Raw genomic sequence first — 20023 nt, 5'->3', positions numbered from 1 at the left:
GGGTGTTGGGCTAGTTATTAGGTATGCCCTCATTGTCATCTGTTGTGATTTTATTTTGAAAGGATGCTTTCTGTTATGCTGTGGAGTATACACGAGAGTTCAATAAACAAGGACACCTTTTGGTGTGAATGTTCCAGTAAAAGCCAATGCCCCACATGTGATTATTCCTCCGTCTAACTAATAAGTATCTTCCTTATTCATGCAGATTCTGCTGGAAGACCCGTCTCTGCTAACATTAAGCCACAAAGGATACACCTAAGCCATCCTTCAAATTCGGGGAAATGAAGGATGGATTTTCGGCCGTATTTGGAGGAGCTGCCTTTGAATTGGGACACCCTTCGTCGCATCGCTGTGACATAATAGGTCTCAAAAGACACTCCGGAGCATGCGGTACGGGACACAGCCTCTTAATTGGGAGTTTCTGAAAGGCACTGGGGGGTTGGAGGAAGCTGCACAAGGAACCATAATCAAGGAGGCGGATCATCAAGTGTAAAAAAGGATATGAATAGAGGAAGTGAGGCTGTATAAACTTTGAAGTGAGATGGAATATGTCTGCATCATCCACCCATACAACTAATGTGCAGCTTGGTAACAGAGCTTGTGTAAAAATGACACCAAATTCTACATTTTACAGATCTGAACCTGATGTTTAATCTAAATATGCGCACGTTTTTTGAGGAGGGGGCAGAGAAATAGCAAGCCGGAGCAGGGTTTAGCTGTATGTCTAATTCCAGACCATTGTCTTTTTAGTACATATGCACTTGTTGCCACATGCATACATCTGATTGATCAAATCGGTTCATGCAGATCAACTTATAAGATATGGAATGTCTCTTATTAAACATCAGAGAAATCAAGCTTGTTTCAAAAAAGTAAATGCTGCAAATTCATCAAGTAAAAATTACATGGCCGTGTGAATAGCTGCATTAAGAAAAGGCAAGTCTGAAAAATAGTTTGTGCATCTGGTGTAAAAAGGCCTGAAAGCTGTTGAATTAGCACTCCACTTTTTCATCTAAATATAGTGCATTCTGTATCTAAAACCAACACGGCCTCACATAAAACACATAGTCAAGACAAAGTTCCTTTGACAGTACCCTAAAATTTTATTAGCAACAAAATCACATTAAATACACAAAACAAAATGTGATCAGCCTTAGAAACATTGAAATTAAAGTAACAACCAGAAAACAAACAAAAAAAACTTTCACAGATCAGAGGGAGGAACATGACTTTTATACAGAGGTTATGTCTGGGTTCAGTTTAATTTTGCTATTAGAACATTCAGTTGTTCAATAGAAGCTATCAAGTAACTCTTGAACACTTTGGAATAGATGATCTATAATTTGCAATAATCCATCTGTTCTTTATCACGTTTGTCCTTTCAGTCATGAAGATCAGTCAGTGTGGTTCAAACTTAACAGAACAACTTTATTCTCACAAACAGCTGAACCTGAAAATAAAACAAACTGTTTCTGAAACAGACAGGTCCCCAATTCATGAATACTTTGGGGAAACAAAGCATAAGGTTATTTGTTGACATCAGTGGAAGAGAAGCCTTGATTGAGAGCGTTCACTCAAACTGTTTACCTTGTGCTATGAAAACAAATATTTTCTCATTCTACTTATATTTCAAATTTGCTCACTTTTCTTTGATTGAACACAGGACCAACTGTTCCACATACGAACAAGATGTAAAAAGGCATCTCAGACAAAACATACAATCAAATGTTGAAGACCTGTGTGTGGAAGAAATGTTTAAGACATGACAATCATAAAAACTGAATAATAATACTAATAATAAATATTGTTATTTACAAATGTCCAATACATAATAAGGCATAAATGTTATGTAACAATACGTGTGTGTGTGTGTGTGTGTATTTAAATCTCATAAATATATATTGAACTTCTGTTCTTCTTTGTTTTATGTTTATTTTTTCTTCTTTGAGGCACAGTGAGCATCTACAGCTGATTTATCAGACCATCATTCATCCTGTGAAATCTCTTTGGAAACATGCAGCTGTTCTGGTTTTTCTACTCTGGTTGTATTGTTTTAGTTTTTTCAGTCAGATTTTCTCCTGCTTTTCTAGTTTTCTTTTCCCTCTCTGAGACATTTCAATCATGCTGCTGTTCAACAGGAGCCTTATATGAATCTTGACTCTGTTCTTGCCACTTGCTTCTATAGATCAAAAAACCAAGAACAGCAGCAACAAGAATCACAGCAGAAACTGACAAACCAACGATCAGTCCAACAGATCCACCCTTCTTCCCTCCATCCTCTGTGTCTCCTCCTGTCTGACCTGCAGGTGAGAAACAGGTGTGAGGTGTCAGCTGTCAGGTAGGTGATGATGAAGAACAGAACAGAATCCATTTCCTCTTCAAACTGCTGTCAGACATTATCTACTGCACTCTGATCACATCACTCAGACCAGCTGCTTTCTACAAAGTCTCATCAACAACATCTTTAGAAACAAACATCAACAACCAGGAAGCAGCTTCACCTCTGATCACACACACACTCAACTCTACTCACTCACCTGGAGGAACAACATGAAGGTGAATGATGCTGATGGGTTTATCGTTCCTCCCTTTTGAGAAGACACGACACTCGTATGTTCCAGTGTCATTACTCGTCACATTCTTCAGACTCAAAGACACGTCTCCATCCTTCATCTGTCTGTCCTGCAGATCCACCCGGTTCTTAAAAGATGGATGCTGGTCATCTGGATCAAACTGCCCATTTCTGTAAAAAAGCACATATTCTGGCTCCAGACCAGCTCTGCTCCACTTCACACCTTTGATGTTGTTGTTTGGAGCTCGACATGTCAGAAAGACGTTCTGTCCAGATCCAGCTGTGATGTTTTTCTCGTCTGAAACAATACAGAGCAGAGAAGTTGAAAGTCCAATATCAACTGTTCACTTCTACAGCAGCCAATCAAATAGAAAAGCTAGAGCTCACAAATACAGTTTTTATTACAGAACCTATTACAGTAGCTGTGGAGGACTTAAGAGTCATAAAGTCATCTGTGACACTGAATTAGCAAAGGGGAAACCAGCGAACAGAGATAGTGGTGTGTTTTGGCTTTTTCGTGTTCTTCTTGGTTAACATGTTGCTTTGTTGAGTGGCAGCCTGTTGCAGGAGCTCTTTTGTCATTTCTTTCTTTCTATTTCACGTATTCAATAGATTATAATTACTACTAATGACTTTGTTACTTTGAAGATTTAGTTGATTTAAAGAGAACAACAACAACAAAAAAACAAAACAGAGTATTTGCCTGTGTGCACCAGTGAACAGAATGGCAGCTGTTATCCCTGAGAGGATGAGGAGGAGATGTCAGAGGCACAGAGCTGGAGCTCTGCAGCTCAGTCTGTGAAATCTAAGAGGGGGAAAACTTAACTGTTTGCTTCAGCTATGCTGACAAGAATGGCCACAAGGGATCTGCCATGCTTTGCACAACAAGTCGTTGTTCCTCAAATGCAGGTGGACACTTCTGCATCAACTACATTACCTTTATCTGCAGTTGTGCCTTTAAATCCCTCTCCTGTGACACTCAGAGCATCTCTCAAACCTCCCTGCTGAAACACTACAGCTAGTGCCTCCCCACCAGAGCACCAGTATGGTACACTTGTCAGGTATTGGCAGTCTACTCCACTGTCAAATCCAGATGCTCATTATCTTGTACAATCACATGTGCAGCACTCCTACCCAGCACCATTCTCTGCAACTCCTTATCCTCCCTGAGGTCTCACTAATTGTCTCCTCCATTACAGAATGGAGGAGACAACTGCTCCATCCTGTGGCTTTCCTAAAGGCAACTTGACTGCATTCAGCTCAGAGAACGAAAGAGACATCCTCATGATTAAAAAGAGTCTGGAGAGCTTGCTCGGTCCTCAAAAACATTTAAGTGAGGACTTTAAGTATCAGCTCCTCCTTGATCTCTTTACATTTCCTTCTGCACTTCAAGCAGTGAAGTAATGTGTCAGCCAAACTCCTGCAGTCTTTTTGACAGAACAAATAAATCTGTGCAAACTCTTCGGTTGAGGAGGGTCACCTAGCCCAGATGTACTCAGGTGTAGCTCTCCAAGGCTGGAAGCTGATGACGTAAGCCATTTCTGATTGTTGATTGGTTGGCAAGTGGGCCAAAAAAGAGCAGGAAGTGATACCGGAGCCCACCGAGGACAAGAGAACCTAAAAACTTAAAATATCAAAAAATAAAGCACGAAAGGCACAGATAGTGCCTGTAATGACACTTGTCTTTATTTTTAACACTCGCGAGCTTTTGGTATGTTAGCACTTCGCTCTGCTCCCCGGCTGGCAGACAGACCACCAACAACACGAGCAACAGACGCCACAGACCGATTAAAGCACATGATGTGTGCACTGCCACTATTTCAACAACAGATCTCACTTTAGGGATGCGGACAGTCCCCGCAGTGGTACAGACAGCAAACACGCTAACTCTACGATAAACAAGTACAGACTCCACCCAGCCTCGTGATGCATTCACGGACACAAACAAATGGAATTGACATGAAACTAATTATTTGGGAAGTATTGGTACAATGTAAACCACAGTGATACAATTTGTTTTCCCTGTTTATCTAAGAAGGAAACATCCTTTAGTTTTTCAGCCTCACCTCCGAAGACAAATGTGAAGATGCCGAGAAACAGCAAAGAACAGAGTGGCGAAGACATTTCCGGGTTATTACTACTGCCTGTCCGATACTTAGTTTGGTCTATATATATATCTAACTATTGGCATTGTCAATGAATACCAATATTTGACTGTCAAATGTAACTACATGAGCGTCAAATTTTAGATTTAAGCAAAGTTGAAATGTTTGTCTTTCAGCCGCTCAAAACCGCAACTGTGCCTTCTTTTTCTTCTTTTATTTTTAACGGCAGCTTACATCCAATACTGCCGCCTCTCGGTTTTTTTGTGCTTCCCTTTTCAGTGCTTAACAATGCTGAAAATGAATCACTACATATTATTAATTTTATAATTCCACTATCTTCCACCCATTCTAAAGCACATAATTCCACTGCTTATATAAAATTTGATGTTCTGTTTGAAATCTTGATATTTAATTCAGTAATCACTACTGCTATAGTAGTTTTTTTCAGTTCTGTCTCTATAAATCTGCAAATAGTCACTCTATTCTCTATTCTATTATAAAAAAAAAGATTCTTTAAATGTTCTGGCTCTTTTATCCCCAACCCAACCAAAACTATTTTTTTTCAATCATTTCTTCTCTACCGACAATTTTCTAATATTTTCTTAACAAGGATAAAATGTATGCAGGTCCTTCTCAAAAAATTAGTATATTGTGATAAAGTTCCTTATTTCCTGTAATGTACTGATAAACATTAGACTTTCATATATTTTAGATTCATTACACACAACTGAAGTAATTCAAGCCTTTCATTGTTTTAATATTGATGGTTTCGGCATACATAACTCGTGAAAACCCAAAATTCCTATCTCAAAAAAATTAGCATATCATGAAAAGGTTCTCTAAACGAGCTATTAACCTAACCATCTGAATCAACGAATTAACTGTAAACACCTGCAAAAGATTCCTGAGGCTTTTAAAAACTCCCAGCCTGCTTCTTTACTCAAAACCGCAATAATGGGTAAGACTGCCGACCTGACTGCTGTCCAGAAGGCGTCATTGACACCCTCAAGCAAGAGGGTAAGACACAGAAAGAAATTTCTGAACGAATAGGCTGTTCCCAGAGTCCTGTATCAAGGCACCTCCGTGGGAAGTCTGTGGGAAGGAAAAAGTGTGGCAGAAAACGCTGCACAATGAGAAGAGGTGACCAGACCCTGAGGAAGATTGTGGAGAAGAACCGATTCCAGACCTTGGGGGACCTGCGGAAGAGGTGGACTGAGTCTGGAGTAGAAACATCCAGAACCACCGTGTACAGGCGTGTGCAGGAAATGGGCTACAGGTGCCGCATTCCCCAGGTCAAGCCACTTTTGAACCAGAAACAGCGGCAGAAGCGCCTGACCTGGGCTACAGAGAAGCAGCACTGGACTGTTGCTCAGTGGTCCAAAGTACTTTTTTCGGATGAAAGCAACTTTTGCATGTCATTCGGAAATCAAGGTGCCAGAGTCTGGAGGAAGACTGGGGAGAGGGAAATGCCAAAATGCCTGAAGGCCAGTGTCAAGTACCCACAGTCAGTGATGGTCTGGGGTGCCATGTCAGCTGCCGGTGTTGGTCCACTGTGTTTTATCAAGGGCAGGGTCAATGCAGCTAGCTATCAGGAGATTTTGGAGCACTTCATGCTTCCATCTGCTGAAAAGCTTTATGGAGATGAAGATTTCATTTTTCAGCACGACCTGGCACCTGCTCACAGTGCCAAAACCACTGATAAATGCTTTACTGACCATGGTATTACTGTGCTCAACTGGCCTGCCAACTCTCCTGACCTGAACCCCACAGAGAATCTGTGGGATATTGTGAAGAGAAAGTTGAGAGACGCAAGACCCAACACTCTGGATGAGCTTAAGGCCGCTATCGAAGCATCCTGGGCCTCCATAACACCTCAGCAGTGCCACAGGCTGATTGCCTCCATGCCACGCCGCATTGAAGCAGTCATTTCTGCAAAAGGATTCCCGACCAAGTATTGAGTGCATAACTGAACATAATTATTTGAAGGTTGACTTTTTTTGTATTAAAAACACTTTTCTTTTATTGGTCGGATGAAATATGCTAATTCTTTGAGACAGGAATTTGGGGTTTTCATGAGTTATGTATGCCAAAATCATTAATATTAAAACAATGAAAGGTTTGAACTACTTCAGTTGTGTGTAATGAATCTAAAATATATGAAAGTCTAATGTTTATCAGTACATTACAGGAAATAATGAACTTTATCACAATATACTAATTTTTTGAGAAGGACCTGTATTGTACTGTGGAGTTGGTAACATTTAGCTGTAGCCTCCATAAAAGCACAGCTTTTCTGAATAAAATCACACCTGGATACCTTTGTACGAACTTAATGTACGTCTGAATGATCTCTGAAGCTCTCAAATACTCTTCTGAGCATCAAGATTGGGGGAAAAAAACAACAACAAACAAAAGCAAAAACCCAGAAACAAACCAAAACATGTAAATAAGAAAAAGAGACCTGTACATGGAACAACTGCACCAAAAAAACAAAACAAAAAAAAACTAGTATGTATTTCCTTGTCAGCTGTTTTATACAGAGTTACTGGTTCGGGCATCTGACAAGGATGCCATCTGGGCGAGGTGTTCCAGCCATGTCTCATTGTGAGGAGCCCTGGGGCAGACCGAGGACACGATGGAGAGATTACATCCCTCTGCAGGTCCAGGAAACCCTGGTTTTCCCGTGGAAAAAGAGGAGCTGGCCGAGGAGCTCTAGGGTTCTTTGTTTAGGCTGCTGCTCCCATGACCCGGCCCCACGGAAACAGAAGAAAAATTGATGGATGGCTTAGATCTGTGACATCAGTGCCAAGCCAACTGAGGTGTTCTGTCAACTCCACTGATACCATCCACTGTCACCATTGCTGACCTCCGACTAAGCCTCCTGAACTAATCTGTCACCACCACCACCAATGCTGGTCTGTAGCCAACCTCTGTTTCCGTTGCTGACCAACTGGCCAGCCCTCAGAGTAGGCCTGAGACGAAGACGATGTAATCGATTACGTCAACACATAAAATACGTCGACGTAAAAAAATGTGCGTCGATGCGTCGTCACTTTCAAAACAGCTATGGCGGCAGCGAGTAGCGGCAACATGAGTGAGACAGCCGCAGTCGTCTTAAATGACTCCACCCGAACACGCAGTTCTACAGTATGGGGATATTTTAACAGGAAAGGAAGTGATTCAGTCGTTTGCCGGCTTTGTAAGGTGGAAATAGCACGACAGCTATGCACCAGCACCTCAAACGACAGCATCCAGGAGCAGCTTCTGCAAAAGACAAACCGTGGCTCTACAAGTCAAATAATGGGGAAATAATCGATGATCGAATCAAATCAAAATAGAATCGGATTGTTTGGTTACCTAGACTGCTCCACAGCTTGACCCTATGGTGAGGCCAAATGGGAAAAACTCAAGAATTTATGGTTCTACAAGTTTTTCATTTTCTGTTATTTTTTTTAAGGTTTGGTGGTTGTTGGGTTTTTTTTTCTTTGCAGCTTTCTGCTTTATTTTACTACTTGTCCCTTTTGCATTGTATTTACTTTCACTTTCCCCTTATCTCATTGGTTTGATTCTGTGCACATGCACATTGCTTTCCCCAGTTGTGTTCTCTTCCCAGTTACCTCATGTGCCTATTTAAACCCAGTCTGCTTGTGCTGATTGTTGTAATGTCTGTCCGTTGTCCTCATATTTCCCTGGTTGATTGGTAATATTTTAGATTCTATTTTCCCTTCCTCAGTTTGGACCTTTTCTGGACTTCTTCAATATGTTTTTTTAACAATGCAGCTTTTAATTAAACATGCATTTTCAGTTTTATTCAGCCAGTCTCAAGCCTGGGCCCAGTAACCAAGTGCACTTGCTTAAGTGAAATCCACAAAACAGACTTGATATACTTTGATTTTTCCTTAGTTTGTGTTTTCATGGTTATTGGATTTTCGAAATTTTATATAATAGTGTGTTGGTAATGGCTAAATGTAATCTGTCATCATGTCTCTGGAAAATTGTGTTTCATCTGGAGTTTAAGAAAATTCTGTTTACTGTATTTGTTTTGGGTATGTAGCACTTTTAGTTTTTCCCTGCCAATGCTGCTCTGTTGTTTTGACTAATTGTCATGGTTCTGGGTTAGTTTGACCCACCATTTTGAGTTTCTGGTAGTAGTAGGGTTCAATGGTAGCCTTAGTTATGCTGTTTTGAGTGTCCTGTATTTCTGTCTTCAACTCACGGATTAGATTCCCTCTTGAGTCGTGTTTATTTGTTAGGTTCTTTTGAAAGCATAAGTCAGATGTGGGACAAGAAGATGGTGACTATGCTAAAAGAAGAATAAGAGCTGACAGAATTGGATTAACCTAAGAAAAACCTACCTCTAGTAACAGGTCATCCAAGGGAAGTTCTACCTACCTGATGGAGCCTCACACCCCTATCCAGTAGTGGGATATTGTCAGAACTGGCTGAGAATGCTTCATGGTCAAAGGCAACCAGCTTGCCCCTGCTGACAGCAGCCTCTGAGAGCACCACATCCTCACCACGGGCAACTCTAAGGGGACAGTAGCACTTTTTCTTTGGCCTGGTATCATATTACCAGCTGTTAGTCCTTGACTAACAGAATTTACAAAGGACAAAAGTCTGGGGTTTTTTTCAAAGGAAGAAAACCCCCCACAACATCTCCAATAGGAAAATGCACCTTGTGAATGAATCAAAAAATTATATGGCAACACTTGGCCTTAGGAAGAGGTAATTGCTTAGGAAGAGGGGAACGTTTTGGGAGTGACCGTGATCAGAGAAGGATTTATAGCGAGTTTTGAGAGAAATTTGTGACATTTGGAGTATAAAGTTAATGTGTAGTGTCGTTTGCCTAAAAGCCACCAAAGACATACAGTAATGTAAATGTCTCCAGTTGGAAAACTGGAGGAGTGATATACTTCCTGCTGTCCTCTGATGGGCTCCTCCGTTATGTGGTAAACAGGAACAAATCTTTTGGAATGTGAAAAATAATTTGTATGGATCTTATTTTGATACTTGATTGCTCTGTAAAGAAACAAACAGCTGTACAATGTGTGACATTTGTGTGAATTTGAGACGAGAGAGATGTGTGACATTAAGCATGTTTGGAGTGTATAGTTAGTGTATTGTGTTGTCTTTTGTAGTTGGTGTTAGCTGTAGGTGTTTGTTTTGTGTGTCAAAACAGTGAGGGCACTACTGTATGTCACAGTTGCTGCCAAAAAGCCACCAAAGGCAGATTGCAATGTAAGCCCTGTCTCCAGGTGGAAAACAGAGTGTTGTCAGGTCTGCAGGTTTTATCCCTGTGATATTCTCCTCTGTCTTGTGGTTGACAGAAACTACACTGCTCAAAAAATAAAGGGAATGCTTACACAACACAATGTAACTCCAAGTCAATCACACTTCTGTCAAACAAAACTGTCCAGTTAGGAAGCAACACTGACTGACAATCAATTTCACATGCTGTTGTGCAAATAGACAACAGGTGGAAATTATGGGCAGTTAGCAAGACATCCTCAATAAAGGAGCAGCTCTGCAGGTGGTGACCACAGACCACTTCTCAGTACCTATGTTTTCTGGCTGATGTTTTAGTCACTTTTCAATGCTGGTAGTGATTTCACTCTTGTGGGAGCATGAGATGGAGTCTACAACCCACACAAGTGGCTCATCTAGTGCAACTCATCCAGGATGGCACATCAATGCAAGCTGTGGCAAGAAGGTTTGCTGTGTCTGTCAGCAGCATAGTGTCCAGAGAATGGAGGCACTACCAGGAGACGGGCAAGTATATCAGGAGACGTGGAGGAGGCCATAGGAGGGCAACAACCCAGCAGCAGGACCGCTACCTCTGCCTTTGTGCAAGGAGGAACATGAGGAGCACTGCCAGAGCCTGCAAAATGACATCCAGCAGGCCACAAATGTGCATGTGCCTGCTCAAACGGTCAGAAACAGACTTCATGAGGATCGCATGAGGGCCCGGCGTCTACAGGTGGGGGTTGTGCTTACAGCCCAATACTGTGCAAGATATTTGCCATTTGCCAGAGAACACCAAGATTCGCAACTTTGCCACTGGCAGCCTGTGCTCTTCACAGATGGAAGCAGGTTCAAGCGGGGGGGGGGGGGCACAGTGCTCCATGTGCTCGCTATAGGTAGCCTGACTACCATTAGTTACAGAGATGAGAGCCTCGGATCACTTGAGAGGCCACACACACTACCGAGTCTAATTTTGACTTGGCTAAATTTAGTCGTCCATCATGCCTCTAGAAAACTGTGGTTCATGTTGATTTTAAGGAAAATGTGTTTACTATACATGTTATAGTTATGTAGCTCTTATAGGTGTACTTGCCAATGTTGCTGTGTTGTTACACCAGTGAAGTAATGTGCAGGGTTATTGACCCTTTTGGAAAGACAATGTTCGTGTGTCTTTGAATCCTGAATAAAAGAGCTCCCCCTTGTGCGTTATTGGAGTAGTGCTACCTAAGGTTCTTATTGTGAATTAATTGCTGAATAATTCCATCCTCATTACAGTATATTATTGCAAATGTAACATGAAACACTCTTAAATCATAATACTTTGTTCTGTGATGACAACATGTGAATATTGGTCTTCAATTCAAAATGACCAAAAAGATGGAGATTATTAACTTAATGACCTAATTAACCATTGAATCCTCAGCAGCTCTTTGATAGTAGAAGTGTGTGTGTGTGTGTGTGTGTGTGTGTGTGTGTGTGTGTGTGTGTGTACGTCATTGTCAAGGCAGAAAATTGATTTGTGGGGACAAACAGACTGTTTGTCTTCTTGAATTTTGAAGGCATTTTTGAGGCTCCACTTCTGCTTTTAGTGTCAGGGTTATAGTTAGGTTATTGTTAGATGTAGGCTAGGGGTTAGGCATTCATTTTTGATGTTTAGAGTTAGGGTAAGCATTATGTTTGAAACTAGTGTGTGTGTTTGGTGTGTTCCTGGTTAAACGGGTTCTGCAGTGTTTGTTTTTCAGTAGAAAGATTCAGTATAAATAATGTGAGATGTCCTGCTGATTCTTATAGTTTGATAAAGTTAACTTGAACTTCAACATCCTTTTAAAAAAAACTGTTTTTGTTTCATCTGCCAGATCATAAAATAATGTCAAACTGTTTTAGTAAAGCTATCATCACTGATGTTAGCTTAGACTGTCTAACAGATATGAACAGTTTACAGATTACATACTTTGATTTGTCTTTAGGCTTTGTTTCTGTGGTGCACCTGTGGGGAAAGCGGACACACCTTAGAGGCATCTGCTATCACACCTTACCAGTTTTAAAAAAAAAAAAGTGAACTGGGCCTGTCAGTGTTGTTGGTGTGTGTTCAGCTGGGAGCTGAAAAGCTGCAGCTGTGTGTTTAAATCACGAGAACTAACAGTTAAAGTCTCAATGTGTGAAGGCAACTGGTCAGGTTGTGCATCATTTACAGTTTTCATGATAATTTACAATAAACTAACTTTTCATTCCAGCTTTTTAGCTTTATTTTTCTGTTTTCAAAACTAAACACACGAAGAGCTCAAAAGGTTTTCCTCTTTTTTGCTGTTTATTTTTCCTCCTCTTAGGTAAGAAACGTGACAGAAAAAAAGAATAAAAGACAGCAGGACTAATGTGATATGACCAAGCCAACAGAAGCGAAGGGATTATGGAGTAGATTGTGACCAACAGGATCCATTAAATGTTAACTTCCTGTCTTTTTACTGGTAGTGAATAAAATAAAAATGAAATGAAACTGTTGAAGTGTCAGTGGCTGCTCTTTTAAAATTTTTAATCCACCTGTGGTTTGAGCCAGGGCCAAAATAATATAGGTATGTGTAGCCTATACTTAATGTGTATATTTCTTATGTGTATCTATTGTATATTTATTTACAAAGTCTTTCAACACATCTGAAACTTCTGAACACAGATTTCTGTGGACTGTATACTATATAGGATAATATAGAATAACCAACCACATTTGAAACATAAAAGACAATCATCAGCAAATAGTCCAGGAAGTAAGACAGGCAGACAGGTCATGTGCCTCCAGGAGCACCTCAGGTGAAAATCACAATTGTAATTAAGTTGATTTTCTTGATATTGTGTCAGATAAAGTCTGAGAGCTTTTGGTTCTTCAAATGATAAAACACACCAACCTGTCAGATTAACTAAAAGATGGAAATACGTCATTTTAAACACTTACTGTTGTTCTGTAGGATCTCTGAAACCCTCAAACACTCTTCTGATCATCATGATGAAAAAAGTAGGATTTACAGAAGCAAATAGTTTCAAATAAACTGGAAAGATGATCTGTAACAAGTGTCCTCTGTACAAACTGACTCAACTGATCAGTATTTCCTAGTAACAGCTGTTTTTAAAAAAGACACACCTAGATCTGTGACACTGCAACAAGAAACATTCCTGTTATCACCAACTGTAAGCTCAAATATTTCACAAACAAATCTCACTGATGCAAACTAAGGTGTGACCATAACAGGAAGTGAACTTGTTCCACTGACACAGGTAGATGTGTAGAGACAACTTCCCACTGCACTCTGGGAATTTCTATTAACTTGGTCTAATGAATAAAAATAAAACCCCTGTATAACATGTTTAAGCACAAATAAATAAAAAAAAAAACACTAATTAATTGTACACACAAAACATAAAAACCTATGAGTATTAATACATCTAAAGATATATTCAAACAAAAAACACTCCACCAAGGGAGCTCTGTGTCTGGGCTCTAGCGCAGCAAGACTTAAATAAGAGTAGCATGACCGATCGTTATTTTGATTACCGACATGAATAACTTATTATATAATATTAAACTAAAATATATCTTCTTCTTCTTAAAATCAAAAATATACTGAAAGTGTTTGAAATTACCTTACTTTGTTCTGGTCTTCTCACGTTTTCTCAGCATAACTTCATAGGATCAGGAGAGATCCACAATCATATCAGGAGATATCTACAACCTTAAAACGCACATTTAAGTCAGGAAAAAGTTAAATGAATCAGTTTTACACCGCCCACTCCAGCTGTCCCCGTCTAAAAACAAAACTTTGCCAAAGTCTGTGGAAATTTTTACTGGAAGAGAAACAAGTCGTGGTTGCAAAGTGCTTTCTCAGTAAAGTGAAGGCTCATGACCGTGTGGGATGTGTGGCTACTCAAAGCAAATAACAGGATATGAAAGATCTCTTCTTTACCTACATGCTCTAAAAACAACAACAGATGCATCTGATGGTGTTTTCTCTGAAAAAATCTGGAGGAATCTTTAAAGTCAGCTTTGAGTTTGTGGAGAAGTGAGTCTCAAGAGAATCTCAGAAGTGAAGTCGTTACCTCAGAATTATCTGACAGTTACATCAGGAATTTAATGATCATAATTGTGTATGTGTGTGTGTGTGTGTGTGTGTGTGTATGTGTGTGTGTGTGTGTGTGTGTATCAGTATCCTAGTCAAACTGGTTTAGCAGTGAGTACAGATGGTCGGAGAAAAGCCAACAAACATGAATAAATTTTATGTAACAGTAAGGTTTTCCAATGAATTGCTACCAGTTCAACAGGAAAAGGAAGAATAAACAACTGTAAACTCAACTTAAAAATACAGCATGAGTCATACAGGCCTAATTCAGTGAGAACAAGAGGAAGAGGCAGAAAGTACCAGTTTGAGACCAGCAGCTGGTTTAAAGTCTGAAAACACACAGTTCAAACAACTTTACAGTTTTCTCTCTGACAGAGAGGAGAGGTTTGATGCACTGAGTTTAAATCATGATGATTAGATCAGGGGTGGGCAATTCCAGGCCCCAAGGGCCGGTGTCCCTGCAGGTTTTAGATGTGTCTTTGAACCAACACAGCTGATTTAAATGGCTAAATTAGCTCCTCAACATGTCCTGAAGTTCTCCAGATGCCTGGTAATGAACTAATCATGTGATTGAGGTGTGTTGACCCAAGGTGAGATCTACAACCTGCAGGACACCGGCCCTTGGGGCCTGGAATTGCCTACCCCTGATCTAACCATCATGAGCCGGTGTTAGATGGACTCTGTACAAAGAAAAAGAGCAGCTGTTCCTCAGGCCTCATGGTGTTTTGTTTCTCTTGTGTTCTCATGGCAGAGTTGAGTGCAGATGCATTACTCTCCGCACAATAAACAACCCCCCCCCCAAAAAAACAAACAAACAAACAAACAAACAAACAAACAAACAAACAAAAAAAAAAAAAACCAAAACAAACTTTTTTACTATATAGAGGATAAATAAGAACTTTTATAAACAGCAGAAACATTATCAAGAGTTTTCCTTTTTTTAATTCACCATGTGTTAATCTCTGAGTCATCACATACAACTGTGAAAAAGAAAGTAGCTGTCAGCTTCTTTCAGTTCAGCCAAGTTTTGCAACAGCAGAAATGAAACCCGTTGTTACACAGACAAACCAAACTGGTTAGACAAACCAGTTCAGACTGTGTTGTGAAATGTCACAACCGAAGACAAAAGTTATCTGGAATCAATAACAGGAAGCTGCTGTTTTTTTTTTTCTTACACACAATGCATGATAGAAGTTAGACATTTGGTCCTTTATTAGAATGTGTATTAGAGCAACAAAAGTGTATTTTTTTATCTTGTGTAACAAACACAAACATGTCTGGAACTAATCAGAGCTAGTTTTAAAGTTTTGCGCAGTTATGTCGCTCACATTATTCCTCCCAAAACACATGACTGAGTCCCAATTTTTGAGTGGGGATCCTTCATTATCATGAACACAAGCTGTGATAATTATTATTTGGTAAATTGGTTCATGAGTGGTTATTATTCTGATGCAGCTTGGACACAGACAATGCTTTTAATTTGAAAGGTATAGAATGTCAAGGTGGCGGGAGTCAGGTGCCACAACATTTAGCTTAGCGATGCAAAGGTTTTCAAGATTCACTGTTATATTCTATGTAAGGTCAAAAGAAGTTTGACCATTGCATTTTATTCAGTGGTATAGAAAAGGTAAAAGGCTTAAGGTTGGAAGAATTTAGTAAATATGTATGGCAATAGCACTCATTGTGAAGATTGTCAAGAATTGAAAGGTGTAATAATTTAAGGTAAATACAATTTGTTTATGATTAAAAATGAGGGAAAAGGTAACACAGTGCTTGAGTTATTAATGGCCATTTGAAAAAATGATTGTAAAGCATCAGTTTAAGAGACCATCTTTTCAGTCGGAGATGCTACACACAAAATCATGCTGCTACAAACACTCATTACAAGATAAATAAATAAATAAAAACATCCATAAAGGATCAAGAATTTTATTATTTCTTGTTCAAGAAAACAGAGATCAGCTGTTTTAGAAAATAAACTGTATTGTCAGGAACTGCATCTGTATGGCTGAGGTCACAGAGGGAGTTAAAAGCAAAAACATCTGGTAGCCCAGTGGGATTTGACAGGTGGGATAAATCAGGTGTTGTGGGAAACTTGGGGGAAAGGATTGCATGGAGTTATTCAGGAGTAAATATTTTATAAGATTTGGTAATTGGGTTGAAACTTGTTTTCTTTTTTTTTCTCTGTGTACTTTTAGCACACATTACAAATTACTTGACAAACAAGCTTCATTAAAACTTTGGTCCATCGATACAATCTGACTGTTAGTTTGAAGCAACCATCAGCTGAGGCAGCAGTGCTACAAGCTGCAGTTCCTCTAAAGTCCACATGAGGCTCCAAAGGTGACTCAGTCCCCACAACTAACAGCAGAAATAAACATGTTTACAGTTTAATACAAAAATACGTTTTCGTCAAGCTCTTCTAAACTTTAATGTTCAGTGTTTTGCAAAGAATTAAAAATGAATGTCCAAAAATCAGACATTTTCTAATGTAGGATATCTTAATTAGCCAATAATAATAATCAGATGTCAAATTACTTGAAATATACTGTAATCTGTTATCTGCTCTGAGCTAATGCTGATTTCTAACAGTGATCTTAGAAGGAATGAGAGGGAGAAGGGTGAAGACGCATCATGTTCATGATCATGTCAATGCAGTCCCACTGTAAAGCTGCCAGGTCGGATGATGTCTATATCATGTCATGTGGAGCCTGCTGCCCTCGCTCTATAACTTTTCACTTGGACAAACTCGAGCAAATGTTAAAGTGGCACAATCATTTCACTACACTGGGTAAATTATTCTCATCCATGATTATACATTTACAGAGTATTAACATTTCTGTCATTCAACAAGATTTATCATCAGCTCAGTCAAACATGGATATGCTCTTATTCTGTTTAATTGCTGCATTTTTTAACATAATTTAAATTGCACATACTAAACTTCATGACTGTGTGTTTTTATATCACAATATACTTAATATAACTTCTTTCTCAATGTTCACATTTGTCTGTCTGTTCCAGTTCACAGTTTTCCAGTTTTCCAGGCTACACTCCATGACGTATTGTCTTACTCCAACTGCATCACAGAGAATCTGGATCTTCTCGACGCAAGATCTCTTGGAGGCCACACAGACAAAAAACTCACACATTAGAACCATTTCATTAATCAGCCTCTATTTTCCTATCCATCATATTGATTTAATTTACTTTTGATGATTTTCATTTAGATTTAAATGTGAATAGATAACCTCTTTTAAAGCACTCTGTATAGTTTCAATGGAGATAATCTGGGAGATCTCATCAGTTTTGTGAGAGTGACAAAAATGTGGCAACCACCTTGTGCAGATCTACAATCTTGTTCCTCTTCCTCATGTTTGTTCCTCTCATGAACACCTGCCACTTGTATGTTCCAGTATCATTAATCATTATTCGTCACATCCTTCAGAATCAAAGACACGTCTCCGTCCTTCATCTGTCTGTCCTGCACCCGATTCTTAAAAGATGGATGCTGGTTTTCTGGATCAAACAGCTCATCCCTGTACAAAAGCACATATACATGTGGTCAGCTCTGCTCAGCTCTAAACCAATGATTCTGATATTGTTATTTGGAGCTCGACATGTCAGAGTGACATTCTTCTGTCCAGACTCAGCTGTGATGAATATCCGGTCTGAAAGAGGAAACAACAGCGAGCACAGAGGTTAAAGGTCAAAGTACAACTGTTCATTTTACAGTCAGGAGCTACAGACAGACCACATACATTTAAATTAACAAATGTAAGGATGAGATCTAATGAAGCTTTTTAAAGAAACCACCTATTCTTCTTAGAAATAATCAGCATAAATATTTTCTTCAGTGTGTAGTTTATTTTGAGCCTGTGTACAGGAAGTAGGAATGAATAAAGATGCATGAATCATGCTATGAACAAGTGTTAAAATATCTTTTTGCTTTAGTTTTGCTGCCTTTTCTGTACCACAAGAGGGGAACAAAAACTTTCCTCTATCAGTTAAACATGTTTAACTGTGATTCAAATATAAAAATATTTAGTTGATTTCTAATTCAGCTTCAGCTCTTCATATGTGATGAGAACAGGAAGTTCACATCACTTACAGACTCACTGACATCGTGGACATGAACAAATTTCTGAGCAATTTCATTTTACTTTGTCAATCTGAGAATCCTGTTTGATTAAAAACAAGCTCAGTCTCACCTGCAGAGACAAACAGGAATCAGAGAGACAGTGAAGTCCAGCAGAGAGACGCAGAAGTTACAGCATGAAGCATTTCTGCTTCATGCACACTTAGATATTTTTTAATTGTCTAAAGGACGGTGATAATTTCCAAAAGAGCAGAGGACTTCAGTTTCAAACCTCATGAGATTAAATTGGAGTGTGTTTTAACATGTGTGTTTGTTTTCAGAGGGAGGGAGGTGGGAGGGTTGAACTCGGACATCAAACATTTATCTATCTCATCTTGTTAATGTTTTTCATCATGAATGATAAAGCAAATGGGAACATTTACGTTGTTGAATCCAATTTTTAATTTTAAAAAATCATACAAATATTTGATTTAAAATATGAAATATAAAGAGAAACTAAGGACAGTCGCATAAACTATCACAATGGGCAAGGAAAATACATGCAACACAGATTTAATAAAGGGGAATACAACCATGTGCGACATGTGTGAAACCAGGTAAAGGGAAGACCAGGACACACCAATACAGCTGAGTGAGGAGGAAGCTAAAGAAAGCTGAGGTAGATACTGCATTTAAAGACAAAGTCACCGAGCTGTGGAAGATACAGAAGCGTACAGATGAGAAAACACTGTGAAGATGGTTCCACAAAAGGTGAATCCGCACATTAAATCTGAATCCTTTCGATCCTCTGTCCCTGATTTATGTTTGATTCATGAACGAGAGATGCAACTCTTCTTATCTCTCAAACAGAACTGAGTCCAGGCAGCTCAGACTCTGACCGAGGTAAACAACAGATCGCTGACCAGCAGAGCGCTTCAACTCTGTGCTCAGATGACCTTTCAAAGTGCAGACTGGCGCCACATGATCAGACCTTTGACCATGAGGACAGTTTGTGTTTGCAGTGAAAGATCCAATCATAACTGTCAGGAAACTTTTCCACTGACAGCTGAAATGAACATGAAGTTGTTGCAGGAATATTGAATCACATTAATGGTTCAAACCCTCACTATGGATGATGTTCGGCTCTCTGTGAAGTTTGGGATGTTTAATGAATGCTCTGTTCAAAATCCATTCATATAGAGTTAATCCAGAAAAAAAATACGTTTTATCCATAACACCCCACCCCTCACTGCCTGCACAGTAAAAATGTGAAGCACTGAATAATTACAAAAACTCTTTGTTTTTGTTTTTTTTCAAAAAGTATTGATCCATTTTAGAAGATACACACATAATCAAAGATTCATGAGGAGTAAGTAAATGTATGAGTAAAATACTCTAAACCATGAAGGTACATGTGGTTTGAAGTCTGAGCGTCTTCCTCCTCACAGCAGGAAGATGGTCGCTTTCTGAATAATTTGTGGTTTACATAGAGGCTGCTTCAGCACCTGATGGTGGGTTCTGTGGTTGCTGCACTGTGCTTGCTAAATCATGGATCCAAAAACATAACCATTGCTTACAATGATGCACATCACATTAGATAACTAAGATCCTTTTGTTTATTTAGAGCAGCTGACCTCAGACCTGCGCTGGTGTTCAGTGAGTTAAAAAGGTGTTCCTCTTAAAGTGGAACCTCCCACTCACATTTGACTGTCACTGTAAAGACAGACGTTGTGTTGGACCAATTACTGCACTGACTGTACAGAGCCAGCAGCTGAACGTGAGCTCATTTTCCTCCGCAGCAGATCATACAACAGATCAAACAACAGAGGACTCAGTGTGGAGATGGGTGGGGAGAAGGTGCTGGTTCTTCCTGAAATACCACTATTTTCCATCACGACCATGGAGTTTACTGGTGTGAGTCCAG

General features: G+C 39.5%; 1 protein-coding gene across 1 annotated transcript; it reads right to left on the bottom strand.

The window, feature by feature from the left end:
- Nucleotides 1-1101: 1101 nt before the first annotated feature.
- Nucleotides 1102-4877, bottom strand: LOC134624734 (selection and upkeep of intraepithelial T-cells protein 8-like). Its single transcript, XM_063469754.1, has 3 exons — nt 4639-4877; nt 2538-2870; nt 1102-2300 (listed from the first exon to the last, which is right to left on the bottom strand). The coding sequence occupies exons 1-3, from the start codon at nt 4694-4696 to the stop codon at nt 2116-2118; spliced, it is 576 nt and encodes a 191-aa protein (XP_063325824.1). The 5' UTR covers nt 4697-4877; the 3' UTR covers nt 1102-2115.
- Between the last annotated feature and the right edge of the window lie 15146 nt (nt 4878-20023).

This window comes from Pelmatolapia mariae, linkage group LG3_W (genome assembly GCF_036321145.2).
Source record: "Pelmatolapia mariae isolate MD_Pm_ZW linkage group LG3_W, Pm_UMD_F_2, whole genome shotgun sequence".
In the NCBI taxonomy this organism is placed as follows: domain Eukaryota; kingdom Metazoa; phylum Chordata; class Actinopteri; order Cichliformes; family Cichlidae; genus Pelmatolapia; species Pelmatolapia mariae.
Note: the sequence above shows the minus strand (reverse complement) of the source record. Positions and strands in the feature narration are given on the sequence as shown.